Genomic DNA, 27,877 nt, shown 5'->3' with positions numbered 1-27,877 from the left:
TGGCAGCAGAGCGGAAAAAAAAAAAGCATTCAAGGAAAAAATCCGAAAAAATCCATAAAAAGAACGATCTGTCCGGACGTTAGCCTGACGTGCACGTCCGCTGCGTGCGTGAGCGTGCACAGGAAATTAAAAGAACGAAGCCTTACCTCCACAGCCTGAAAGAGGCAGCAGTCTGGAGAGCACGATGGCATGTTCACACTGAGACAATCTCCAGTGACACAGGCAGACCGAGAGAGGTCGGCAGGGAGTGGAAGAGAGAGGGGAAAGCGAGGTAGGGAGCAGGAGAGAGAGAGAAAGGGGGGGCGAGGTAGGCAGGAAGGGAAAGAGAGGCACGGGGAGAGAGAGAGAGCGAGAGAGGCAGGGAGGGAGGGAAGGAAAAGGAGAGGGAAAGGAGGGAGGAAGGGACAGGAAGTCAAGAAGAGAGGGAGGGACAGATTGGCAAGGAGAATGCGAGAGAGGTAGGGGAGAGGGAGGTAGAGAAAAAAAAAAAGAGAAGGAGAGAGTTTGAGTTGAAGCCGTTAAGGAAATAAAAAAAACGTAGACAGGGGAGGTAGAAAAGCATTGAAAAGAGAAAGAGAGAGAGAGAGAGAGAGAGAGAGAGAGAGAGAGAGAGAGAGAGAGAGAGAGAGAGAGAGAGAGAGAGAGAGAGAGAGAGAGAGAGAGAGAGAGAGAGAGAGAGAGAGAGAGAACAAAGAGGGGGAGGAAATGGAGCAGGAGCGAGCTCGCCACTGCTTCTCGTGCTGGGCAGGATAAAGGCTGAGGTGCAAGTGGTGTAAGTCTCCGCTGGGCTCCCCTCCCTCCCTCCCCCCACCCATAGCTCCTCCACCTCCTCCTCCCCATCCCCCCTCCCTACTCAGCATATGGATTAACCCAGTGTGGAAGTGTGCAGAGGAGACAGTTACGTCGCACGTACCTCTTTTTATAAACACACACACACCGGATATACATTTCAATTGAGCAGAGGGATCGATTTAAGAACAATTTATCCGTCTCATACTAAATATTTTATTTTTTTGACCGTCACACACACACAGAAACTTTGTCATTTGAGGTTCCCCATTACACACACATACACACAGAAATAAAAGAGGGGTTTTGATGGAAGAATACATTCACAAAGAGGGAGAGGAAGGGGTGGCAGAAGAGAAGAAAAAAAGAAAGTGAAAGAGAGGGAGAGAGAGAGAGAGAGAGAGAGAGAGAGAGAGAGAGAGAGAGAGAGAGAGAGAGAGAGAGAGAGAGAGAGAGAGAGAGAGAGAGAGAGAGAGAGAGAGAGAGAGAGAGAGAGAGAGAGAGCTAGCGAAGGAAAGAGACATGGAAAGGAAGCTTGGTAGGAATGTTGGCTATGTTGAACTGAGTCATAACCAGCCTCATGTGTGGAATGAGCAACCCAGCTGGCCCTAACACAGTCTGCAGCAGAAATGTCAGACACACACAGATGTACACACACACACACGATGTGCATGAGGATGGATCTATGCTCACAATGCACATCATGGGTCATATTGAATAAGCTGGGCAGGCAGTTCCTCTGTTGCAGCAATATATACACATCAAAAGCACACACACCGTATACACATAAATACAGTCAAAAGCAGACACCAAACCGTATATACTAAATTAGTATATCTCACACTCACACACACACACACACACACACACACACAAATTAGGTTTGGCCGTCTGCCGGCAGGACTAATCAGCTCTGGAGGGAACCAGCAGACACTGGCAGAAGTTCTGATTCACTTCATCAGTCCAATTTAGCCGGTCACATGACCCCCTGATGCAGCCATCCATCCTGGTCCGTCTACGGTCTACGGCTGGTTCCTGATATCTCTTCCCTCACGCGTGTGAGGGTGTGTGTGTGTGTAAACCTATGTCTGCCAGGACGGTCATAGAACCTGCTGGCAAATGGATGATTTCCCTGGCATTCCCGGAAGAAGTTCGAGACCGAGATCTGATAATATTCCGGTCATGGAGGAAGGGTGGCTGGGTTCTTTAGCACAGGTCGGCTGGTTTTAGTTGGGATGCCAACGGAGTCGCTCACATGGGAGGGAAACACCATAGCGCCTGCGATCATGGAGTGCTGCTATAAAACACACACACACAGACACACACACACACACACACACAAGTGTGTGTCTGTAGTCACAGACTAGGGAGATGGACTGCAGCTTTTACACTGGCGCGACATTGACTGAGTTTTTAAGACATACATAAAAAGGAATGCGCGTGTTTATCGCACAATGGGTTTAGAGGGCCATAAATCTCTCGGGCAAGTGGACAACAGATTACTTTGTGTGTTATTACAGGTCAACAATAATCAGGGGTGACAGACAATCAGCTAAAATTCCCCTCTGACCCCTGGTGTGAAATAAGAGCATGGGGGAAGGCAGTGTGTGCGTGTGTGTGTGTCCCATCACCAGGTGAGATCCCGCTCCTTGCTTCACAACAAAAAGAGGGATAAGGATGCAGTGTCCTGGTTCCATTCAGAATCTTGGTTAAGGCCGGTTGACAGAAATATGCAGAGCTCTAGTCTGTCAGTCCAGACTCCTCCTCTAGGGGTCAATGTTGTGGTACGTCGGGGGGATCAACCAAATAAGAGCAGACACAGTTCCATACCAGGGCCACATCTGAACATCCATATTAGCATACTATCCGAGTATAGTATGTAGTATAATACAGCCATCAACTTTCATGACGCTCAAAATCCATGACACAGCGGTTTGTGCAAAATTAATTCATATTTACGACTCGGTTATCAACAGTAGACCAGTAAATGGTACACACTTAAATATGTGATGCTCAATTTGGATTGGAAGGCCTGTTTAGCGTTGAGCTGGATTCAGGAGTGGTCTTCCAAAAGGTTACAACAAACAGAAAGAAAAAGAAAGAAAAAGGTTCTGAGGGAAGGAAAGTAAAGTCATCTGGGTTCAGCGATGATTCTCACAGTCCAATTGTTAATGAAGTGTTAGGTTAAAGTTTGCTGTAATTGAGCAGATTTTGATTCATTTCAAGGACTTTTTTTTCCACATCTGTGCTCTGCATAAATCTTACCAACTGAAAAGTTATTAACGATAATTCATATGATTTCTGTGGGTGGAAAGACCTGAGCGCTGACCTGGTGAACAGGTCAAACACACATCCCTGTGCTCATGACAAAGCATCACGCATCACAACCACAACCCAACCACAACAGAAACCACTCAACCACACATTTAGAAACTAAATGATCCGTAAATGCCTCTGATGCATTGGTTAGGGTTAGCACTGGTGTCCATATGTACGTGTGTGTGTGGAAGGTTCCTACGCTCTGTCTGGCTGCGGGGCCGTGAGACAGGGACAGCCAGGACTGTTCTGCAGACTGTGTTCTGGACACCCAGGTTAAGGTAGCCTCTCCACGGAGAGGACACTTAGCCCTGGGGGTCCTGGCCAGAGCTTTAGTACTAGATGCCAGTATCCTGACGGTTAAGGAAACTAGTATGAAACACACACACACACACCCCCCCCCCCCCCCCCCCCCCCCCCCCCCCCACTCTCTCTCGGAGAGCGTGTGAGCCAGAAGGGTGAGAAAATATGGTAGCTTAGCGAGGAATGTTGGTACTCCCAGATGCAGGAGGGAACAGAATGGTTCTGTCTGGTATGGAACAGAACAGAGTGTATAAGAAGAGAAGAAGAGTAGAGGGAGGAGTGCATGAGATTCTGTCTGGTCTACAACACAACTCTGCCCAAACTAAGACCAATATCATGTGCTACTGGCCTTAGTGCTCCCAGGCCAGTGGAGGACCAAGTACCAAGGAACAGAATACCAAGCGAGAGGATTGAACATGAATAGAACAAAAGGGCAACAATGCATCGGGGGGATGAAATAAAACTGTGCAAGTAATAATTCTATCATAAAATCTGTTTCTTTAGCTCGACTTTTGACCCTATGGCTGGCTGTTCTCTCACAGGGAGCAGACTATCACAGGACCTATGCAGACAGGAGGCCAGAAGGCCGGAGTCGAATGCCCACACATGGTGTCCTCTCCACCCTGATTCAATAAAACCTGTGGCTGATTCGCGTCCACAACTGTATCATTCAATAAGACACACACACACACACACGCACAAACGAAAAGCTGTTCTTTACGCTTCGGTGGCTAGCATGAAAGGGCAGCACTTATGTTTTGCATGAAATGTTCAGCCGCTAGCACAAAGGCCATCAATTAAGTCATGAAAAGAATAAAACGCACATTCAACGATGAATTGGGGCCAAAACGACAGTAATTACAGACAAATCAGCGTTAAGCACCTTGAATAAATGTCAGGAGGAAACGTCTCTAGCAGAGTTTCCAAGAAGGGAAAGCAGACACTGGAGGAACTAAAGATTAGGGTTGATTTGGGAACGACATGATGTAACCCATAGTCGGCATTCTCACACACACAGACTCTGACTCCTGGACATGTGAGATGAGGTCAGTGAAAACAAACTCTGCTCTCTGTGTGTGTGTGTGTGTGTGTGTGTGTGTGTGTGTGTGTGTGTGTGTGTGTGTGTGTGTGTGTGTGTGTGTGTGTGTGTGTGTGTGTGTGTGTGTGTGTGTGTGTGTGTGTGTGTGTGCACGTCCGTAGCTGTGCAACGTGTGGGAGAAAAGGACCTTGTCTGAAAATAAAGTTATTCTTCATGGTGGGCACCATGAGAAGGTCTGCATTCCTGAAGAAGGAAGTTCGTACCTAGAGGATGGAAAAGCCCCTTGATCGTGTGTAGTGCGTTGTGATGTTTGTGTGCGTCTGTGTGTCTGTGTCCGTGTGCGTGTGAGGGGTTCAGAGAGCCCCGGTGCCCAGTCGTTCCCAGACTCGCTGCGGAACTCCGGCACAGAGACGATATCCTGGTTACCGTTGGCAACAAAACAAATTCCTTGACCCCCCTCCCTCCGCCCACCCCACACAACGCTCCACAGGTCTTTTGAGTAATGAGTCGTTCTCTTGACAGATTAATTTGTCTTCCAGTGACACACACTCACACACACACGCACACACACACACACACTAAACCCAACCCTCGCAACAATCACAAGTGGAAAATAAGGCGTCAAAAATAAACAATTAAGAGTAAGCAAGAGAAAAACACGGTATTGTAATGAGACAGACGTGATGTCGCCGTCAACAAAGCCATACACTTCATACCGGTGTGGGTACCAGATTGACTCAGCTGCCAGATCGACTCGGGGTCCTAGATGCGCAATAATGACGCACTTCCTGTAGACATTCATTCCCATGTTATTCCCAAGTATTAACAATCTCCTTTTGTTTTCTAATCTATGAATAATAATCGAATGTACAAAGATTGATCAGATAATATTTGTGGCTTTAGATTGATGGCTAACTTGAGCTAATAAAAGTTAGAGGGGGGGGGGGGCTTTCATCAATATAGGATTAGTTTTGTAGGTGATTTTAACATATGTGAAAACAAAAATATATGTGTAACCAAGCATTTTATTGTTACCTATACTTGGGTAATATATAAAAGAAGAATCGGTTAACTCCATTCGCTGAACGGGGCGATCCACTTTAATTCCAGCGCTCACAACACAGTCAAAACAGCGCCTCACAAGCACACTTCTGTTCTGTTCCTTCAGAATAAGAGTCCCTAACAGGAACTGGGTTACATATGCATTCATCAGCGCTTTTAGACGTGTTTCCAATGGCTTTCTTTGTGCGAAAGAACGGGCTGCGTTCAATGAAATCAAAACCAAAACGGATTGAGCCTTCTTTTTATGTCCATGATTGAACCCCGTTGATAAACAACCCTTCTGGGTTTTGGCCGTTGACTAGTGTCGATACGTCAAGTGTCGATACGCTATCTGTAAGCGCAGGACCCCGGGTCGATCTGGCAGCTGAGTCAATCTGGTACCCACACCGGCATTGTGGTTGAATACTTTGTTCCTTCATGAGCAGGTTACTAGCCTCTTATAGGAACGGCTAGGGCAGCCTGTCCCCTCTATGTGGCTGTGCTTACGTGGTTGTCGGAGATCTGGATGGGGCTGAGGATGGGGGAACCCGAGGGGCTGCAGAGCTCAGGGAAGGGGTTGGGGATGGCAGGCAGCGAGGACGGACGGACCTGGTGCTCTCCCTGGAGCCGCCTGTAGGGGGAGACAAACACACATGAATTCACAGGGTGGGATCTGACAAGCAACTCGAACCTCAAAAATGTATAGCCTAACCAGCACTGTAGATACATTGTTATTCTTATCAGAAATGGTGTGTGTGGGGGGGGGGTTAGTGACAGTGTGGGAGACAGTGTGTGTTGGACTGTGTGTGTGTGTGTGTTGGACTGTGTGTGTGTGTGTGTGCGTTGGACTGTGTGTGTGTGTGTGTTGGACTGTGTGTGTGTGTGTGTGTGTGTGTGTGTGTGTGTGTGTGTGTGTGTGTGTGTGTGTGTGTGTGTGTGTGTGTGTGTGTGTGTGTGAGCAGACCCCTCCCTACCTGACGGCCTGGATTTGCATGGGCAGCGAGTGAGGCAGCGCCCCCCGGCTGGATGACCGGGGCAGCGGCCGCTGGGCGTGGCTGTGCCCCCCCGGGACATGCTGCTGCAGACTGGTGTGGTGCCGGGGCTGCTGCTGGTGGGGGTGGAGGGGAGGGTGGGTGTGGCCGTTGTGCAGCAGCGGCACAGTGTCCGCACACGCGGCCGCCGCAGCATGCACGCTCTCCATCGACGCGTTCATCTCGTTGACCAGCTGCTCCAGGTCCACGTCATCATCTGTGGAGGGGTGAGACGGGCAGACAGGTGAGACGGGTGGGACGGGCAGACAGGTGAGACGGGTGGGACGGGCAGACAGGTGAGACTGGTGGGACGGGCAGACAGGTGAGACGGGTGGGACGGGCAGACAGGTGAGACGGGTGGGACGGGCAGACAGGTGAGACAGGTGGGACGGGCAGCCAGGCACACAGATGAGACGGGCAGAGACGGGTGGGAAAGGATAGCCACAAAGGTCACACACAGTCACTCCGTCATGCACACACACAGTCACTCCGTCATACACACACACAGTCACTCCGTCATACACACACACAGTCACTCCGTCATACACACACACAGTCACTCTCATGAACGATCCCTCCCTACCAGTAAAAGGAGAAAAGGGATGAAACCGTGCGGTCCAACATGGTTTTTACGGTGTCTCCTGCCCTCTTAAAACCATCTGTTAATCAGTATCATGATCTGGCGCCGCAGCGCAAGTAGCTCCTCACGAGGCATCTAGGAAATGAACAGACTCTGCGGGACATAACGAATGACACGCAACCCAATTTCGCCGTTATCCATTTGGAGATCAGCTGGGAGAGCTAGATTCTGTGGTGTCCCAAACAGCTACACAAGGCGAACCATCCTCCTCCAGCCCCCTGTTCCAGCCGTTTGCCCCACTGGATTGCAGTTTTTCCATGCCCTCATGTGTCCTCTGTCCGTGTATAATATCGGGACAACCTGTGAAAAAGGCCACTATCTATTATTGTCAGTCTCATTTATAGATATACCGGTTACATAAATGTATGCTTACTGTATAGGAAGTCCAAATGAGGTAGTTCATTTATTTTACTAATTGCAATGTCAACAAAAACAGTGAGACTAGGTCAATCGTATGTCTGAAATTGCACAAACAAAATATATTTTTATGACATGTCCTGAAAATGATTTTAATGTTGAGCTGGATACTAAAATACAAAACATGTGAAATGGGTCAGCAATGGTTTCCACTTCAACTTTCGTGCACACAAGCAGTTTGGATAATCGTCAATGATTAATAGACCAAATAAAAATAGCAAAGCTATTACTTAAATCCATCTAATACTCATAATGACAGACTAGCCATGTTTACTTTCTAAAGGACAGAAGCAGCTATTGTAGTCGTTTGAATTGAGTAAAAGTTTTGTAGTTCTTTGTTGTAGTAGAAGTAGTAGAAGTACTAGTACTAGTTCCTCTTGGTTTATATTATACCATGTAAAGTGTGAATTTCTCCCGATGTTGCAAGAATAAAGTCAAGACCATTCTGAGTGAGGCTACATAGCCAATAATGTATATTCAAAAGTACACCGCCTCAACTACACACCATGTGTTCCTGCAGGGGGAGAGAACTCTCTGAGACACTGAGTCACCTGTGCATGTTTGACACTGCAGTAACAAGAACATCGTAAAACCATTAAATCATACGAGCAGAGCTAACATAGACATGTGTGCATGCACATCAACACTGATGGAGGACTGTGGATGTACCCAGTATCAAAGCCACACACACACACACACACACACACACACACACACACACACACACACACACACACACACACACACACACACACACACACACACACACACACACACACACACACACACACACACTTTCTTTAGGCTACATAAATTGAGCAATAATTATATAGTAATTTAACTATTACTAAACAACAAATGAACTAGAGGACAAATAAATAACAGACATCAATCAACGGCAATATCCTTAGTCATTGTCGACTATGGCTTAGTCGCTTATAAAAAGACGGGACTACAAATATGAAGGTTATGATTGAACCAGATCCTAAACCATGGACGTTGCCTTGAATGCTAACCCAGCAGCTCTGCTGTCCCAATCTCTAGCAACCCCATTTTGATCCTTACCTCAACGCTAAACGATCGCGGCTCACGCTCAATGCCTGAGGAATCAAGCCTTAGGAAAATATCTGAATCCAGACAAGAAGACACTCCAAGAAGACCCCTACCCACTTCCTTGTTCGGATTGGCCTTGGCCTAGCTCCTCCCTCTATGTACTGCACTCCATTTGATGGAGCGGGGCCGGAGCCCGGCGCCTGGCAGAGTGCCGAGCCGACTCATCATTAGCCTCCAGTTCTCCCTTTCTAACTGGAACTCAGTTTTGTTTTTTCCTCCAGCTGAGGACGAGAGCTCTCGCTGCAAAGGAAACAGCACGTTCTTTCTTCAGCCAGAGCAAACAATCTCTATAGGAGATCTCCTCGAAACACAAGGCCAACCCGTATACATACCGCAGGGTACAGCTGTAGATATACTACAAGGTAAACCTGTATACACACACACCGCATGGTACACCTGTATAGCTACCACAAGGTCAAACTGTACGATGCACAATGCAAACTGCGAGGGGAGGCCCAAGGCTAAATAGCTCTGGAATGCAGTGCAGTGATACGGAAGAAACAAAGAAAAACAGTGTATTCAAGACTATTCAAATTTGTTTGTTATTTATAAATAGTTGCATAGTGCAGTCGAAGAGCTGCCCTCTGGACAAATGTGTTACTCAATCATCTGATAAGTCTCAACTTCTGTTAAAACATTAGCGTGATCATTGAAACATAATAAATAATATAGCGGAACAAATAATAGCAGAAAATTATTGCAGTGAATTCACGGGTAAAACTTATATAGGTTTGTGAACAATAGTCAGGCAAATCCTACATTCAGACAAGCATTGGAAACACACACACTACCCACCCACCAACCCAACCCGCGGTGCCAGTATTTCAGTGCTGCCGGGCACATGTGCACCTCCGACTGTGCCTCATGCAGAAAAGACCTGTGGCCTACTTACACACACACACACACACACACACACACACACACACACACACACACACACACACACACACACACACACACACACACACACACACACACACACACACACACGCACACGCACACGCACGCACACACAGCAAGCCGAGCAGACGACCCACTTCCCAGGGGGAGAGAGGCTGACACAGAGAGCCATAGACAGAGAGAGCGAGGTAGAGAGCGAGAGCCAGACAGAGAGAGACAGAGAGAGTGGGAGACAGAAAGAGAGAGAGACATAGACAGAGAGAGACTGAGACAGATTGAGAAGGAGAGGAGAGACATTGACATAGAGAGCCAGCCAGCCAGCCAGCCAGCCAGCCAGCCAGCCAGCCAGCCAGCCAGCCAGACAGAGACAGAGAGAGCAGGAGAGGAGAGAGACTAAGACACAAAGAGAGAGAGGAGAGAGCCATAGAGAAAGAGAGAGTTTTACCATGATGATGGGTGCGCTTGTCTGTGCGCTGAAAACCTTCCTCTGGCCTGCGAGCAGGAGTCCGATCCACTGCTTCCTAAACACCACACACAGACACACACACAAACACAAACACACACACATTATTCATCACTCGCTCAAAAGATCATGTGACCAACCATGTTGGGAGTCCTACATTAACCAGACACTTCACAGGCTATTTTGAGATAGAGAAAGAGCGAGAGACATTGGAAACCATGCAGTAGCCTTTGCTTTCTCTCTCTGCTGGCTCATCCAGCATGAAGAAGGTTAGGCAGACGCACCCCTGACCCGGTGACCCTTCAACACTGCAGCCTTTCAAAAGGGGAAACACACGCCTAGTCGCCAACATGTGCACGCACACACACACACACACACACACACACACACACACACACACACACACACACACACACACACACACACACACACACACACACACACACACACACACACACACACACACACACACACAAACACCTTCTAAGTCCTATACAGGAAGTTTCACTAACATGGAGGTAGGGGGGATAAGAAAAAAATTGTTTCATACTTTGCCATAGGGCATATCTGATATCTGTTATCTATTATCTCAGGCCTAGAAAACATACAGACATGCATGCAGGTCTGCACATGCACACCCATGCACGCCTGCACATGTGATGTTGCACACATCATCTTATTTGAGGCAGCCTGGAGGCTAGAACTGCTGGGATGGGGATTATATGGGGTGTGTGCGTGTGTGTAAGTCTGTACGTGTGTGCGTGTGTGTGTGAGCGCGTGCTGAAAAAGGGGGTCAAATTTATTTTCAATCTTTACTTTTCCAGGAAAAACGGGAACGTGGATGTACTGCTTCCAAGAACTGCGCGTGCCCAGAGGTCCACATGCACGCACGCACGCACACGCACACACAGACACACACACAACCCCCTCTCTCCTCCTCACTGGCTCTGAAAACATCCATAAAAGCCAAGAAGAAGATTTATAGCTCTGGGAAGCAGTGGCCAAAGACTTTCCAAGGAAGGCGACTTGGCTGCGGACTGAACTGAGAAAACCCTCCTCAATACGGAACCTAACCTACCGGCCAATTAAGACATCATACCACATAAACTGCACTATTTGGCAGGAGGCTGCTCAGAAACCATAGCGAGCGAAGGCCAGCGGGCAAACTTTCTATAAAAGCTAGGCCGGGTGATCTACCCCGCGGGATACGTCAGGGATATCTTGGGAGACGGGAACCACAAACACTCACACCACAGACAAATCTACCTTTCAGGGTCGTTCAGCCGGTCCAGAATGGACTGTAGGACGTGTGAGGATTCACATCATTAGTAGGTGTTGCATTAACCCAGCGACTATATAACCACACTCTTACAACCAAAGTGTAGCCCTGAGCATCAACCTCTAAGAATTTCAACACACTCCCCTCTCTTTCCCTCTCGCTCTCCCCCTCTCTCTCTCTCTCCCTCGTTCCTGGAGTCCAGCACTCAGCCTCACTAGAAAGCACAAGCACAAGACCGGGCACGCTGGTCTCCTTGGCAACCGCTGCTGACAGCCGTAACCTATGACCCAAATGAACTAGTGTTCCACGTGTACGACCCAGAGGGAGACGGAACACCAACACGGCCGCATTGTCATCGAAAGTTACCACGTGTGACTGAACCACGGCGCTGCATTGAACGCAAGCGTACGGGCGGACAAACCCGCACACCCAAAACACGAGGGTCTCGGTGGGTTTTGCAGGTTTGGGGCACAAGAGCCACTCTCTGTGCCACTTTCCCGATGCAAGACATGGCTGGCCGATGGCCAGACTCCCTGTTCCGAGACGGCCCTGGACAGGGGCCCACATTCCAAAACATCCCCACCGTCATGTATAGGGTTACGCAACTGTCTCGCAGTGGGTCTCTGGGCTGTCCTCTTGTTACCGCACGCGCGCACACCCACCCACACACACACACACACACACACACACACACACACACACACACACACACACACACACACACACACACACACACACACACACACACACACACACACACACACACACACGTTCCCTGTCCTGCTATGTTGACCCACTTTGAAGCAAACCCTAAACGTCTAGGAACAATCCACGCCATTGCGCCTCACATAGGCTAGGCTTTGGCCACTGGTTCACCAACCAACCTCCCCACAAAACACCACCACCCACCTCCACACGACTGGGTGATGGAATGTGGGAGCCGGAGGAGGGCTTACTTTTTTCAAAGGGTTAATACTATTATCTGCTCTCTGCAGCCTTCCTGGTGCAAAATTTAAAAACGCTCGACCAGAAATCAAAACATTTGTCAAACGGAGCTGAAGCCGCTGACGGGAGGCGGTGTGATTTAAAACCCTGTGAGCAGAGGAAGAAACGGGCAGCTTAGGCCAATACCATCACCACCACCCTCCCCCTACCACCCACCTACCTCTCCTGGTCCTCGCCAAACCGACAGAATGGAATCAAATCTCATGCAAAGGCAACCAGGACTCTCTAGCAGCAAAGTCACGGTCAGACGTCGTCTAACGCCCTTTGAGTATTGTGTTGGGGCGCTTTCTTAACAAGACCCCAGGGACACGGTTTACTTCGATGGACGTACTACAGACGTACGAAGACGTATCTGAAGTGTACCCCATGGGGACATTGAGGTGTAGACGTGTTGTGTCTTATTATAACCAGGTTTACTGGGGGGGGGGGGTTTCTTTTGTTGTCTTCTTTTTTGTTGGCTGTGTGTTTCTTTTGTTGTCTTCTTCTCACAAGGAGAGCTAGGGAGTCTGTGAAGCCTATGTGAGAGGCCGAGCTAGTTAGCCTACTTTATTATGAGAAGGCAAAGAGGGCAAAAGGGCATCAACTGACATGGGCTGGAGGGGGTGGGGGGCATTTTTCCTTTAAGGCCAAAGACACTATTACTTCTACCCTTATGTGTGGAGTGTAGCCATCACTTATGTTGCAGTACCAGCCCAACAACTGCTGCAGCTGGCTCCTAGCCCACTAGTACACAATAAGGAACACACTCAAGGCAGCTTGTGATGTCGCCTACCTGGTAGTTTGGGTGCGGCAGGAAGTAGTCTGGACATCCTGCTAAAGCCATGGTGCTCTCGCTCTCTCTCCCCCTCTCTGTTTCAGGTGCTGCCTTCTCTGCAGGGAATCACTGCATCCACCCGTCTCTGCTTACCTGGAATAAGCCACTAGTGGTGAATGGACTTTCCGTCAAACCCACCAAGAAAGCCCAACCCCCCCTCCTCAACTCAAAGAGGTCAAAGGTGAAGCGAGTGTCAAATCCACCCAATTGTATAGCGCACACACACACACACACACACACACACACACACACACACACACACACACACACACACACACACACACACACACACACACACACACACACACACACACACACACACACAATGCAAATAAGTGTAAACAGTAAAGCCTCCAGGCAAAGAGGATGAGGCTTAGGGAACTTCAAAATAAGAGTCCCACACACTCCTAGCACTGGAAATTATTATCTCCATTGAGAAACAAGAGTTATGGTACGAATGTGTGTTTGTTTGTTTGTGTGTGTTAGGGGTTTTCTGTCTTTTTAGCTGTGGAACAAGTTCCCCAGTCAACTGTGCGAGGATTGGCTCACGCAGGGAGATAAGGCGCTAGGGGGCCGCGACCGGCCGCTGCTAAACTTAGCCTCCGGGCTGTCGCACACGACTCCACCATGGATATGCTGTCTCTCTACAGACCGAACTCTCTCCCTCTCTCTCTCTCACCACCCATTACTCTCACTGGTCACCTCCCATGTCGGACACTTGTAGTTTTATCTTTTCTTCTCTCCTGCCGCTGTGAGGATGGTTTCAGTCGTTATATAAGTGAAACCTGTGGGTTTTAACAATCTCTCTCTCTCTGTGTTCGTCTCCCTGGCAATCTCTCTCTCTCTCTCTCTCTCTCTCTCTCTCTCTCTCTCTCTCTCTAATTACCGTTTCCATTGACACTCGGCTATCTTTAGGTTGCTCTGTTGGCTGAAATTGTTTCTTCTCTCTGTCTGTCTGTCTGTCTGTCTGTCTGTCTGTCTGTCTGTCTGTCGAAAGCAAGGCTCCAAGTTTGTGACATCGGCTGACATTGGTAAAATAGTAAATTGAGCTTTACTGGTGAGCCAGAGATAGATTATTAAAATGACAAAGGTAGCCACTTAATAATGTCACAAGTGGCTGGAGGAAGGCCATGCCGGCTGAGGTTAGGGAGGACGGTAGGCCTGCAAACCTGTATTGAGTGATTGAGTGCTCGCTGACGTGCGTGCATTGTGGCTGGCTGCTTTTCAGGGTAGGTATACAGTTGCACAGGAATCATTACAGTCTTCCACAAAAGCACATCCTCAAGAGACTTCGAGGCAAGCAGTGAAGCGGGGAGGAGGACGGAAGTGGAGCGGCGTGCTGAGAGTAGCATTGTGTTACAGCCAATCGACTTTTATGACAAGACAATCCGGTGTCGACGCCAGACAGACAGACCGACACAAACAGATTGTGCGCGCTCCTTGGCCACGCCAATATCTATAAATTGCAGTTGCATTAGATAGTGGGGAGGTATTAACGGAGAGGTTAAAAAAAAAAAAACTAGTAGATACACTTATTTAACTGTTACTGGTCATGTTTTTTTTGGGAGCTGGTTAAGCCTCGCTACCAAAGGGTGTCCGAAGAACTTCATGCTGGGTGGATGACGTTTGCAACGGATCGGACCTTTGCAAAAGTCATGTCCCCCACCACTCCTCCCTTTCATGTCCACCCACTATTTATTTGCCCCCCTCGTAGAGCGACATGAACATCAGGCTACTATTGACAAACGCGAATGTATGACAACAGTCGCCGCGTGTTGAGCCATATACCCCGTCACAAACACACACATACACACAGGACAACATGCTTCTTCTGACGCAAGAGAGATAGCAACACTCACCTCGGGAACGCTGGAGCACGACGAATGACACCCGAGCCAAGGCACGCTTTGATTCCGGGTCGTTGAGAGGAGCGTGTCCACAAAAATACACAATCTATACAATCGCTGCAAAAAAAACCTCTAAAGTAGTAAAGTGCTCAGGTTGTGACACATACACACTCACTCACACACATACACACACACTCGCACTCGCATTGGCTCTTGCAATTCACTTTCACACTGACCAGCTGACTCCCCGCTCGACTTCCCTCCCTAGAGATCTCCCCTCCGCCCCGCCCCGTTCACAGCGCCCGTTCACTTGTACTTTTTTAGAGCAGAGACCACTATAACCCTTCAGGTGCTGGCACCGCTTGTCATTTGAACGTGTCCTTTGTTGTGGGCGCCGCTTGTAAACTTCCCCTTGCTCAAAGCGAGCTTCTTTTTTATCACATGTTGCCCGAAGTCTTTCTTTCCCCGTGACCTAGAGAAACACCCCACACAAAGTCACTGCAGCTTCATGTTACTTTTCTCATATGTAGATGCATTATATGAACTAGAGTTTTCGCGCGCGCATTGCAATTAAACCCATAGCAATAATGTGGAAAACCCAGTCGATAATGTAACAAATTTAAGAGCGCATAATATAATAAAATTTTGCCTATAATTTTACAACATATAACATTCGTTTACCACAAATGACTCTTAAAAGCAGTGCCAACATTTTTTATTTTTTTAACCATTCAGCGAACAAAAGGCAACAGGCTGAATATCATTTAGGGGGCCACTCAATGACATGCAGAAGCGTCATCAACACGTCATCGAAAGTGGCGTGAGAAATACCGACTTTCTACTCCTCATTCACATATAAGGTCATTTGCATTTCCTACAGAGAAAATACTACCGTAGGGGTAGTATTATTCAGGAGATTTTCGGGGTACAAATATCAGGATATGTCGTTCACACATACGGACCATCAGGAGAATATCAGGACTTACATGTGTGTCTGAAAGCGGCTAGTGTGTGGGCATTTGATTACATTATAAAATTTGTCAATTTATGGTAACTGTTCAATGGAAAGTGTAGTATACAATCATTAAATAGCTTCTACTGTTATTCAGGGCTGAAAAGTGCATTGACATTTTAAAATGCAAGGCAACTACTATTGGTTAGTTAATAATAAATAAAAATAAAAATCATCATTGAGATTCAACATCTCTTCCAGCGTCCTGGCAAAGACAGGCAGCAGTAGCCTACAGTCACACATAGCATACACAAAAAATATAAGAAAACAACTAAAACAGTCCGCAGGGGGGAGGGGGGAATTTCAATATCGCAAGACATTTGGGGAGGCTCAAGGAGGTGGGTAATACTAAGTTTGAGCAACAAAGTGTAAAGACATTTCGAGAGGATCAAGGAAGAGAGTAATATTACATTTGAGCAACAAAGTGCAGTCTTGTGGTGGACTCTATAGACATAATTCACCATACTGTGTTATTGACATGTTTTCGTTCTGTGTTATAGGGACACTGGCTCTTTAAGAATCACTTGACTTCTGTGTTGATATGCCGGTCGGTGCGATGTTTGAATTTAATGGTTTTTATATGGCAAAATGAACGACCTGCCTTTGCTTGTCAAGGTGAGAAATTGTCTCTTCCCTTATTTTATCGCAATTTCTGCTGTCTATAGACAGAACGTGTTACCTAGGAGTGTTTGTCGACGGTGTGTCGCAGCGGTGTGTGCATGTGGGTTCTTACCTGGGCGCGTGTGTCGATGGTGGAGCAGTTATGTTTAAAAACATAACATCTGATGTGGGCGAGTGTCGCTGTGGTTTGGGCGCGTGCATATGTGTTCTTACCTGCGCGCAAGGGCGTAAGTTTGGTCTGAGCTTTGGTGGGGACACTACCCAGACACCCCCCCCCCCCCCCCACACACACACACTAAATGAAATAACGTATGATGCACGCCTGACTTTAACTTTTATTTGATGCATTATCTGCTCATGCATATGCAGTAAAACATTATGTATAGCACCATTCCAATTGTACACATCTGCTTGGTAAGCAAAGATAAAGATTTTGTCCACCTATTGAATAATAAAACAGATCTGTCTCAAAATAAGTATTTACACTGTCAAATATGCCCGTCTTATGCGCCTTTTTCCCGGCATGATTTTTTCAGGCGCGTTTACACTGCCTGAGGTAAATTGCCGGCTTGAGCTAGCACCCCAATTTATGCTCCCGGACCCTGCACACATTGGCGATTTCATTTTAATGAAAATGCGATTAGACGCTCCGCGCTCTTGGGGGGGGGGGGTATTGGGTAGAGGTGTTTCTGCGTTGTCTAGACAGAAATAATGCAGCGATATCAACATGAGTAGTTCTAGCTGGAGAAGGGCATGTGTTCATTCTATTGAAGTCCAAGCAATACTATTGTATAGCCTACTATTGTTGTTTTTATAATAGCCATTTCACTATTTTCCTCAAATTCATGCGCTGAATAGTGACCTGGTTGTACGTGCATGCGTGCGTGCGTGTGTGCCTGCGTGTGTGCATGTGTCTGTTGGGTTATCTGGATTATATAGGAAGTAGCAAGCAAGTGATAACCAGGGATAACCAGATAAGACGTGAGCTGCTGACCATCATGGGAGAGAAGGTGAAGCATGCGCATTAAACGAAGACGGGGAGAGATGATGCGATACATGAGAAAGACGCAGAGGAACTTTCCTTACGAGTGTGTACCGCATGAGGCGCTTTTCTTTTGTTTCAACCTGAATATTGGTGGGGACATTTCAGTCGTCATTTGACATTGGTGGGGGCACGTCCCCTGCTCCCCACGCAAATCTACGCCCTTGCCTGCAAAAACGACGTCTTAGCTCGGTGAGTGTGTCGCTGCCAAGGGCTTTTTATGGTTCCACGTTCCCGCAACGCAAGGGGGTTACGGGCCCCTTACATCCTTGCGTACCCTCCTTGCGTCCACCGCAAGGGCCGGACGTGCGCCTTCCAAAAATCGCATCCTTCCGTCGAGGCGACACAGCAGCAAGGGCTGTGATTGGTCCGCTTCCTAAAACCCGACGCAGAACTATAAACGTTCACGACTGCGTCGAAGCGTCTGCGTGGTCATTGCATTGCGGGAACGTGGGCCCATAAAAAGGCCTTTTGTCTTGACGTATGGTGTGTGTGCGTGCTGCGTGCATGTGTGTGTGTGTGTGTGTGTGTGTGTGTTCGTGTGTGTTTCCATGTTCGTGCGCATGTGCGTGTGTGTGCGGTGTGTGTATGCAGAGTGTATGTGCGTGCTTGCGGTGTATGTATGCGTTCGCGCTTGCTGTGTGTTTCTGTGTGAGCTGCAGGCTGCTTGGCACATGCGCACAAGAGTAAATTGAGTAACTGGTGCGACAGGCCAGCTATTATAGCAGAAAGATGTTATTTGATAAGCCTATCTACATATTGTATCTAAATCAAAATCCTGAAATAAACATAAATCTAAATCTCAATGCGAATGTCACCTCTAAAACAAAAATCATATTTCCCAAATTTTAAGATGCTGTTGTCAAGACTAAAGCTGTAATTTGTTCTATTTAGGGGTCCGAGCAGCGAAGCTGCTTGGTCACCTATTGTTTCTGTAAAAAAAAAAAATCCCTCAAATTTTGTAAAAGTCATACTGCAGCCTATACCGTAAGTCGAAAACTCTTGACATTTTCAGATATGGTTACCAATAACCCCCACTAACCATAAACCCAGATTTGTGGTACTGCACCCAAAGGTGGCGCTATTGTAAAAAATCATGAATTAGGCTTATTTCTCCTCACCAAATTGACCTGGACTCAAAATGATTTCAGAATATTAATCTCTAGAATCAGATGCATCTATAAAACCCTGGCTCTTCTGCTCTAAAATTGTGTACTTTTCTCACAATTTCATAGAAAAGCTAAACGTCCAGTCTCAAACCATTTTGCCTATATGACCATTTTGTTATTGTATAACTACCATACGGCTATCATTAGGTGGATACCATTAACAGTGCACATTTTCAGATCTGTACTCTTTTAAGAAAGCCCTTAATTCTCTTTTGAAATGCGTGCTCGGAGTTTCCTTGATGTTATGTGCTTATCAATCAACATTTTCACCATGTGAATGAGGCTTCATACAGTTCTGGAATGTCAGTGGCTCAACGGGATAATGCCGTGTACTGGTGATCATTCGGTTGAGAGTTTGAATCCTGATTAGAGCATTATGAACAAGCTGAACATGACATTCTGTCAATGCCACTTAAGAAACACAACATTGAACAGCACCTGAAATTCATCAGGCAATCAACATTCCGGCTCATTTGTTTCCAAGAATCGGACTACGAAGACACAGTATGGCATTAAGGGCAACTTCTTCATTCACCATTTTTCCTTCATAATTAATTCTGTCATATTTATATTTCTTCCGTCAGTGTTCTTGTTTACAAATGTTTAATTTCCCTAGAATTTCAAAGATTTTTCAGGTATATGCTTTGAAGAAAGCCCTTAATTTACTTGAGAAATGTGTGCTTTGAGTTTTCTTGATGTTGTGTGTTTATCAATAGACATTTTGACCATGTGAATGAGGCTGCAGTTCAGGTTTATAAGTGGAACATCTTTCCTTAAATATGACAATTATATGTTATATTTATATATCGTTTGTTCCTGACTTTTAATTTTGCTCGGACCCCGTTAATCGTTATATTTACTGTATTATATCTTGTTCACAATTTCAATTTGCATAATAACTATAGTGCAATCATACGTTTCAGCTCCATATCCCAAGTTCCTACTAGAACTATTGGGCAATCAGCTCAAAACAAGATTCAGAAGGACCTCAGAATCACCTCATAGGTGTTACTCAGAATTGTTGTGTCTATACTTGCTTTATAATGATCTTATGACGACAAGCCTCGAGATATGACCTGGCCAAGTAACAATCACAAGAGAGGGATTGTTCAATGATTGTGGAGCGAGTCTACTGTTTTGGTTACGCGATCATTAGCCTGCAGATCTCATAAGTAGGCCTAGATTTTTGTCTATAAATATAGCCCCATGCACGGGGTGTGAATACAACAGCTATGACAGGTCGCCAACTATCTTACTGAATAACCTGCCTTTGGTAGGAGAATGTTAAATGATTAACAGGCGTGGTATTGGATTATTGAAAATAGTGCAAACCTCTAATGTAAACGTTTCTCGTTTAGCTAATCCAGTAAGGGTGACGTCTCTGAAGCATTTGGCCTTACGGGGTGTGTGTGTGTTTACACAAGGCTGTTTTAGCTGGTCGTTGTTGCAGCTAACCCACAGGAGCCCTGAGGATTTACCCATGGCCTTATTAACATGTTATCTAATAGCTTCCAAACTGCCTGAGGTCTTTGATACCTTAAGACCTCGAGCCTCGGGTCCAGCTTTGCTTTGGAGCCTATCCTGAAACTCAAGAAAGTATTGTATTATCATTTATAGAGAAAAAGATTACAAACTGGAAGGCCCTTCCTCCACTATCTACACACCTACCATTATGACGTAAGCTCAGGTTTCACACACACACCCACATGCACGCACGCACGCACGCACACACACACACACACACACACACACACGTGCACGCACGCATGCACGCACGCACACACAGACACACACACACACACACACACACACACACACAGACACACACAAACACACACACACACAATTGTTGTTGTTTATTAAGAAATTAAGCATTTCTTTGGAAATGTTAGTGTGTCTTGGGGACCCAAGGAATTGCATCAGAGAAGTTTCAAGTGTATGTGTAAACTGCATTATCTTGCTGTTGTTTTTGATGTGGATCTGACCTTATTGCATCAGAAATTATTTTTGGGGACTTTTATCATGAAAGGACTCATATCATACATTTCTCTTCATATATTCTTCTCTATTTGGAGGGGGTCCATTGCTAGTGGATCCTTGTGTGGTGTATTCCTTTAAGGTTTTCCTCTGAAAAAAGGGGATGAGCCATACAAGCACATGCACACAAGCAGTGTTTTGATGAACACAGAAATACTGTTACATAAAATATTTCACTGACCCTCATTGGGAAATAGACTTTGTTGACGTGTTGAAGTGTGTTACACCCATGGCCACAGTAGTTAAGCATATAACCCATTAGGCACTCACACACTCGCACACGCACACACACACACGCACACACACACACACACACACACACACACACACACACACACACACACACACACACACACACACACACACACAGACACACACCACCAAACTCCATGGGGTTGATTATCTCCAGGTGTCAGCACAATACAGTTGACCTATAAGCAGCATGCAGGTTCGCTAAAAGAAGACTTATAACACTCTGGTGTCCGAGGCTGCTCATGTGTGCGGGGCGGTCCGCAGGAATGCGACGATAGCTGCTGGTATTTTCTCAACCCTGTGTGTTTTTTTGGCTTTAAAACGGCTTAAGACTGAATAGCATGGAGTAAATAAATCCAAGTGTGTCCAGCCACATGGAACCAGTTGAGCCATTGTGCTCATGTGTTTGTGCATATACTGTATATATACGCAAGTGTGCAAGTATGTATGTGTGAGCGGGCACAGGCGAAATCTGCGTGAACGCATGTTTGTGTGTGTTTCTGTGCACGTGTCGATGCGAGCGCACGCCTTTGCGAAGTACGAAGTCTCTCGGTCATACTCTCCCAGCCGTTGGGTGGTCTGTTGTTGACTCGGTCCTGTTGGCTTAGCGATGGGTTTGTGCTGCTGCACAGCCAGAATACTGGAATCCTCCAGACGAAGCACGGCCGGTCCATGCAGAGGGCGAGAGGAAAATTGGATACAAGACACATACAAACACTTATGCAAGCACAAAGAGAAAGAGGAGAGAGAGAGAGAGAGAGAGGGGAACATGAGATACAAGATGCATACACACACTTGCATACACACAATGCAAGCACAAAGAGAAAGGGGAGAGAGAGAGAGAGATAGAGAGAGCGAGAGAGAGAGAGAGAGAGAGAGAGAGAGAGAGAGAGAGAGAGAGAGAGAGAGAGAGAAAACAAGGGTGGAATGCAGGCACCAGCCAATAATAGGTGCTCACCTTTTTTTTTATATCCATCTATTCATCATAATCTTTTGTTTTCTCACAGTTATCTTACCCATTTCCCATAACGTGGATTTAGATTTTTTTCTTGAGAACCGCTGGCCCGCCTCTCCCCTTCCCACAGCTCTGTGTCCCATAAAACACTTGTGCGTAACGTCATGCTGCCTCATTGGCTCCCAGAGGCTGGCTGATGTGCCGGCGCTGGCTCCTTGGGGCTGTTCGGTCGTTCTGCAGTAATTGGTCCTTGAGACACTTGGTACGGTAATCTCGAAACCTAAATTTAGCAACCTAATAGTCTTGTTTACCCCCGTTTTTGGACCCCAGTGTTGGGGTTGGAATGTAATGAGCCATCTATGTTTCAAACCCGAAACGCCCCCCCCCCCCCCCCCCCCCCCCCCCCCCCCAAACACACACACGTTGTTTGTTTACATGCATTTGGAAAGAATGTATGTATTTGTGCATGTCTAAATGTGTCTGTGTGTGAGTTTGTGTTGTTGCGTGCGTGCATGCGTGTGTGCGTGTGTGTGTGTGTGTGTGTGTGTGTGTGTGTGTGTGTGCGTTTGGGTGTACGTGTGTACGTGTGCGTGCACATGTGCATGCTTCCCTGCAGGCGTGTTTGTGTGTGTGCGCATACAAATGCAAGCACTTGGTGGCTTTGCTCTCAGGTGGCCTGATCAAAGGGACGTGGCGAAGCGGTATAGAGTAATCCATAACAACGGGACCCTTTCCATCAGCTGCAAACATTCCTCCACGCTCCACGTCGGAGCACCGAGCCTCCAGTCGTCACCCAAGTAACTGCTGTCGGGCCCCCGGTCCCCGCTGGTCCCCACAAAGCGGCGGCCCTCTGGAAAATTCATTCCTCTTAATTGCCGGACCCGCAAAAGTTTGCACGATGGGGGGGCAAGGGGGAGAGGAGGGGGTGGGTCGTGTGTGTAGGCCTTTGTGTCGATGCCAAACTACGTGTGTGTGTGTTTGTGTGTGTGCTGGATCAATTTCTAATTTTGGCTCCTGCCCACACCCACTCACAGGCACGCACACACGTATGGGCCTTTTATGCGTGCGCACACATGCATGTGTGCTGTTTTTGCATAGGTGTACGATTCAAACCGCGGCCTGTGTTTGGGCCTGTGTTGTGTCTCACCCCCAAGGTCTTCGGCGGCGTGCTCCTTGCCAGGCAGATGTTTGGGTTGGAGGAGGCAGCGGTGGCGGCGCTGCGAGCGGAACTTTCCAAGAATAGAATACTGAGAAGCACAGGGAACAGGGCTCCCTCCTCCTCCTCCTCCTCCTCCTCTTCCTCCTCCTCCTCCGCGTCCTCTTCCTCCTGCTCCTCCTCCTCCTCCTCATCCACCTCCTCCCTCTCTTCCACCTCCTCCTCTTCCTCCTCCTCCTCCGCGTCCTCTTCCTCCTCCTCCTCCGCATCCTCTTCCTCCTCATCCACCTCCTCCCTCTCTTCTACCTCCTCCTCTTCCTCCTCCTCCTCCCCCTTATGCACCTCCTTGGTCCAGGACTATAAACCTGAGCGCTGTCCTCCTCTTTCCCCCGTTGCACCTGCACTTGTCTGGTGTTTAACAACAAGCGACGCCCTGGAAGGAGAACCCATACGGGGGGCTTACGCAACCATCGTTCGAGGAATCGCAATCATTGTTGCCGGTGAAAATGTGTCCAGTAGGATATGGCAGGGTGGGAGGATGAGGGGGAGAGGGATTGATTTGATAGCATCGCCGGCACGTGACTGCCGGAGTGGTTGAAGGATACGTTGGAATGAAGAAGGGCGACTCCGTTGACCGGCGCACCTATTGTGACACCCTTAGCAGTTCTTAGAATACCTCTACCCGCCTCCATCTATGACACCATTGGTGGTGTTTTTTGTTCCTTGATGAGTTTGTCTACCTATAGAGTTTCAGCTGTTGCCTTCTCGCCGGCGATTTAAACTTAGCGATGACAGGCTCATGTGGAGACTGTCCCCCCGGGCTGTGGGGCAGGCAGGCCCTTCCATCATCCCACTCATGCTGGTGCGTCTTTATGTCTCTCTGCCCTCTCTCCCTCTCTCTCTCCCTCTCTGTGTGTCTCTTGCACTCTCTAAGTATCAACTATCTCTCACCCAAACGGGCTGACTGCTGGTATTAATAGCTCAAACACTCGGGAATCCAAACCCCATTTGTTCAGGTCAAGGCCGTGCTCGGCAGAGATTAAAACAATACAGGGAAAGACGTCTTACCATACGTCTTCTCAGGAGGCGTGCCAGGAAACATGGAGTGAGAGAGAGAGAGAGAGAGAGAGAGAGAGAGAGAGAGAGAGAGAGAGAGAAAGGACTTGATTGAAGAGGTTAATGATCTAAACACAGGAGACCAGGGAGTTTAGTGAGCAGACATGGTCCAGGAACTTGGACTGTAATTGCTATGTGTAAGCCAAGCTTACAGTGAGGGAGATTTGATGGTCCCTCGGGGCGAAGTTCAACTGTAAAAGCAAGCAACCAGAAGCCCTTTGAGACAATAATTATGCCTATCTCTATGACTCTTTAGTATAGTTCTACAATCAATCTCTCTCTCTCTCTCTCTCTCTCTCTCTCTCTCCCCCTCTCTCTCTCTCTCTCTCTCTCTATTTGAGTTTAGAATTGTCTTAATCCATTTTAATGCACCCTTATTTATGGATTAGAGATTTTCTGTACGTAGTTGACCTGCCTTGTCTCAGAAGCATGTTTTCTGTATTTTTTTGTCTGCACTGTTTTTCTTTTCTGTTTTTGTGTGTGTATGTGTGTGTGTATGTGTGATGTGTGTGTGTGTGTGTGTGTGTGTGTGTGTGTGTGTGTGTGTGTGTGTGTCATCCTTTATGTGTCTTACTCTGCTCAGGTCATTGACCATAACGAGAGTGTTTGGGTTTTCTTGAAAGCACACGGGTATTCGCTAATGAAATTTTGGATTTCCCCGGCCGTAACAGTGACACCTAGTGTCACTGTTAAAGCTTTTTAGTTCCAGATTCCACGCAACACAGGTGAGCTATTAACTCTGAATTAGCAGTTTTGTTGCAAGTCCTTTCTTGCTCACTATTCATTTGTACTTATGTTTTATTTAAGGCCAGTAGAAACTTTTTCTTTGATGAAGAAGACACCATTATGTTCAAATTTCCTTTATCAACATTGAATCATTATTTTCACAACATTTCGATTGTACTACAACCTGACCGCAGTAACATCTATGTGTCTGTCTGTCTGTCTGTCTGTCTGTCTGTCTGTCTCTCTCTCTCTCTCACTCTCTCTCTCTCTCTCTCTCTCTCTCTCAGCAGGCAATGGCTGAAAACTGTGAATTATGATTGGGAGTGAGCGCAGCACACCGTTTCCGCTTGTTGTGTGAGCGAAAAGGTCAAACTGGAGCTAACCTGCAGAGTATGATGTAACATGGATAGTGTGTGTGTGTGTGTGTGTGTATGTGTGTGTGTGTGTGTGTGTGTGTGTGTGTGTGTGTGTGTGTGTGTGTGTGTGTGTGTGTGTGTGTGTGTGTGTGCGTGTGTGTTTGTCTTTGGGTTTTGGTCCCTGATACGGAATCCTGCTGAGAAGGCCCGGAAAATTTCCTGGCAGTTTCTCAACCATTTAAGAAGATGTTCGATTTTTAGGAGCGAGAGGGGAGCCGAGAGAGGGAGGGAGAGAGAGAGAGAGAGCGCGAGAGAGAGAGAGAGAGAGAGAGAGAGAGAGAGAGAGAGAGAGTCTTGGGCAGTCCGAGAGAAGCTGGTGTTATAAGGAGTCAACAGTGGAGAAGGACGTGAAGTAGATATTCTCCTAAACTCAGACAGCCAGTGATATCGCAGCCTCCATGATGGCTCACTTCCTGTGATAACAGCAATCCTCCACTGCACTGTATAACTCAGACAACCCAGACACAACTGGAACGATGACAAGAAAAGAGGCTCTCAACCCTAACGGACACACACACACACACACACACACACACAAACACACACACGCACACACACAGACACACCGCACACACAAACACACACAAAGACACACCACACACACAGACACACCACACACACAGACACACCACACACACAAACACACAGACACACCACACACACAGACACACCACACACACAAACACACAGACACACCACACACACACACACACACACACAAACACACAGACACACACACACACACACACATACACACACACACACACAACCAGACAACTTATGCACACATTCTTAGGCACAAAGTCAATTGTATTACACACACACACAAACAGGCACTTTGTCATATTGTCATTCATACACATACAAACAAACAAAAATTGAACAATGTGTGTTTCTTATTATACGTACATTGAGAAATGTGTGCGTTCTCGTTGTTCATCCGCACACACATCAAGCAATAGGACATGTTCTACAAGCAATTGGATTGGTGCGGGGACTTGCTGTGATTGGCTTATCTCTCCCTGATGGAACCCCTGGCTGACCTCCTCCAAACAGAGGGAGAAGCATCCTGAACATCCTGTTCTGAGGGAAGCTGAAAGAACACCGGGCCAAGGGTTGTGGAGGATGCAGGAGTGCTCATCTGGTGAACAAGTCCACCCTGGGCCCTGGAAGCAGCACAACATCCATGTTGATGGTTCTGTGCCTGTGGTTTTTGAGCAAGGCACTTCCACCTGTGAGTCACGGGTAGTGCGTTGTCCCTAGAGATGGAGGCTGGAGCAGCAGAGGCCACGCTTCCTGAAGAGGAAAAAGGAAGACGATGTACAAATAAATGAAACTTGACACACAGTGATTGAGCGTCGATGGAGAGAGGCAAGTCTGGTCGAGTCATGGCAAACTGCAGCCAATCGGAACAATAAAAACAAAGAAGGGAAATCGCACGCATAGGCACGCTCATATTACACAAACCCAATCATGTCTAAAACAACCTCTTCTATTATGCAAATATGGCCGTTGCACCCGCGCACGTACACCAAACGTAGTCATGCTTGACCTGCTGAGGACCGATGTCTCAGGTCCATCCTCACTGTCTCAATACATCTTCATACGAGCCAAAACAATGGTGACGATGGGAGACCCAAAGTCATACCCCTACTCCTGTACCCCCCCTCCCCCCTTTTTGCGACGAGTCACACTCTATGGTGGATCAAATCGATTTTGGTTTGTTAGCTTCTGTTTGGGACTTTCAAAAATAATTAAAGTGGTGGTCAAATTTGTCATCTGCCCCTTCATGAAGGATGGGGGCCAACTTAGGGCGCAGTACGGCATGTCCAGTGAAAGGTCTTTATTATGGTGTTCTGGGACTCCGGCTGTCTTTATAGAAACTCCGGTCTTCTATCCTGGGCCTCCTGGCCAGTTTAATGAGTGGTGTGCTTTACACTGTGGATGCAGGGGAAAGGCCACAATGTCCCTTCAAAAAAAGGTCAAGTTTAACATGATGTGCGTGTGTGTGTGGTGAGAGAGAGAGAGAGAGAGAGAGAGAGAGAGAGAGATAGACGGAGAGAGAGAGACGGAGAGGAAGGGAGAGGAAGGCCTTCTTCTAGTTACATCTGTGCACCAGTTGTGATTCTACAATAGGGCTCTCGGTGAGGCTAGGACATGCATGCACGGCTGTGTATCAAAGCTAAGATCCCGGATTTGGTTGTACACAGCGATTAACCAACACCCGAGATTATTGCCATCGTTGGTCAATTTTTTGATGATCCTGCTGAAATGAAATCAAGAAAACATTTTCGTAACATTCAACTGACTCCTACACAGCATCATGGGTTATCACGTAGGCCTACCCCTGCGGACTGAAGGTTAGAGCACAAGGATTA

The 27,877-nt window shown here is 47.3% G+C and overlaps 1 protein-coding gene across 2 annotated transcripts in view; it reads right to left on the bottom strand.

The window, feature by feature from the left end:
• Positions 1-15,215, bottom strand: part of LOC307085203 (growth factor receptor-bound protein 10-like) — a 29,162-nt gene extending 13,947 nt beyond the window's left edge. The window contains exons 1-5 of one of the 2 annotated variants that reach the window (XM_079749896.1): positions 15,010-15,215; positions 13,109-13,243; positions 10,035-10,110; positions 6,463-6,736; positions 5,996-6,119 (exon numbers count right to left, since the gene is read on the bottom strand). In XM_079749896.1, the coding sequence (XP_079606022.1) occupies positions 5,996-6,119; positions 6,463-6,736; positions 10,035-10,110; positions 13,109-13,159 (525 nt within the window). In that variant the 5' untranslated portion in view covers positions 13,160-13,243; positions 15,010-15,215. The remainder of the gene's footprint in view (positions 1-5,995; positions 6,120-6,462; positions 6,737-10,034; positions 10,111-13,108; positions 13,244-15,009) is intronic. The other variant, XM_079749897.1, reaches the window with a different exon arrangement.
• Positions 15,216-27,877: the final 12,662 nt, after the last annotated feature.

The sequence above is a fragment of the Pollachius pollachius genome, assembly GCF_949987615.1.
Source record: "Pollachius pollachius genome assembly, chromosome: 13".
NCBI classification, from domain to species: domain Eukaryota; kingdom Metazoa; phylum Chordata; class Actinopteri; order Gadiformes; family Gadidae; genus Pollachius; species Pollachius pollachius.
This window is presented reverse-complemented; position numbering and strand designations above follow the sequence as displayed.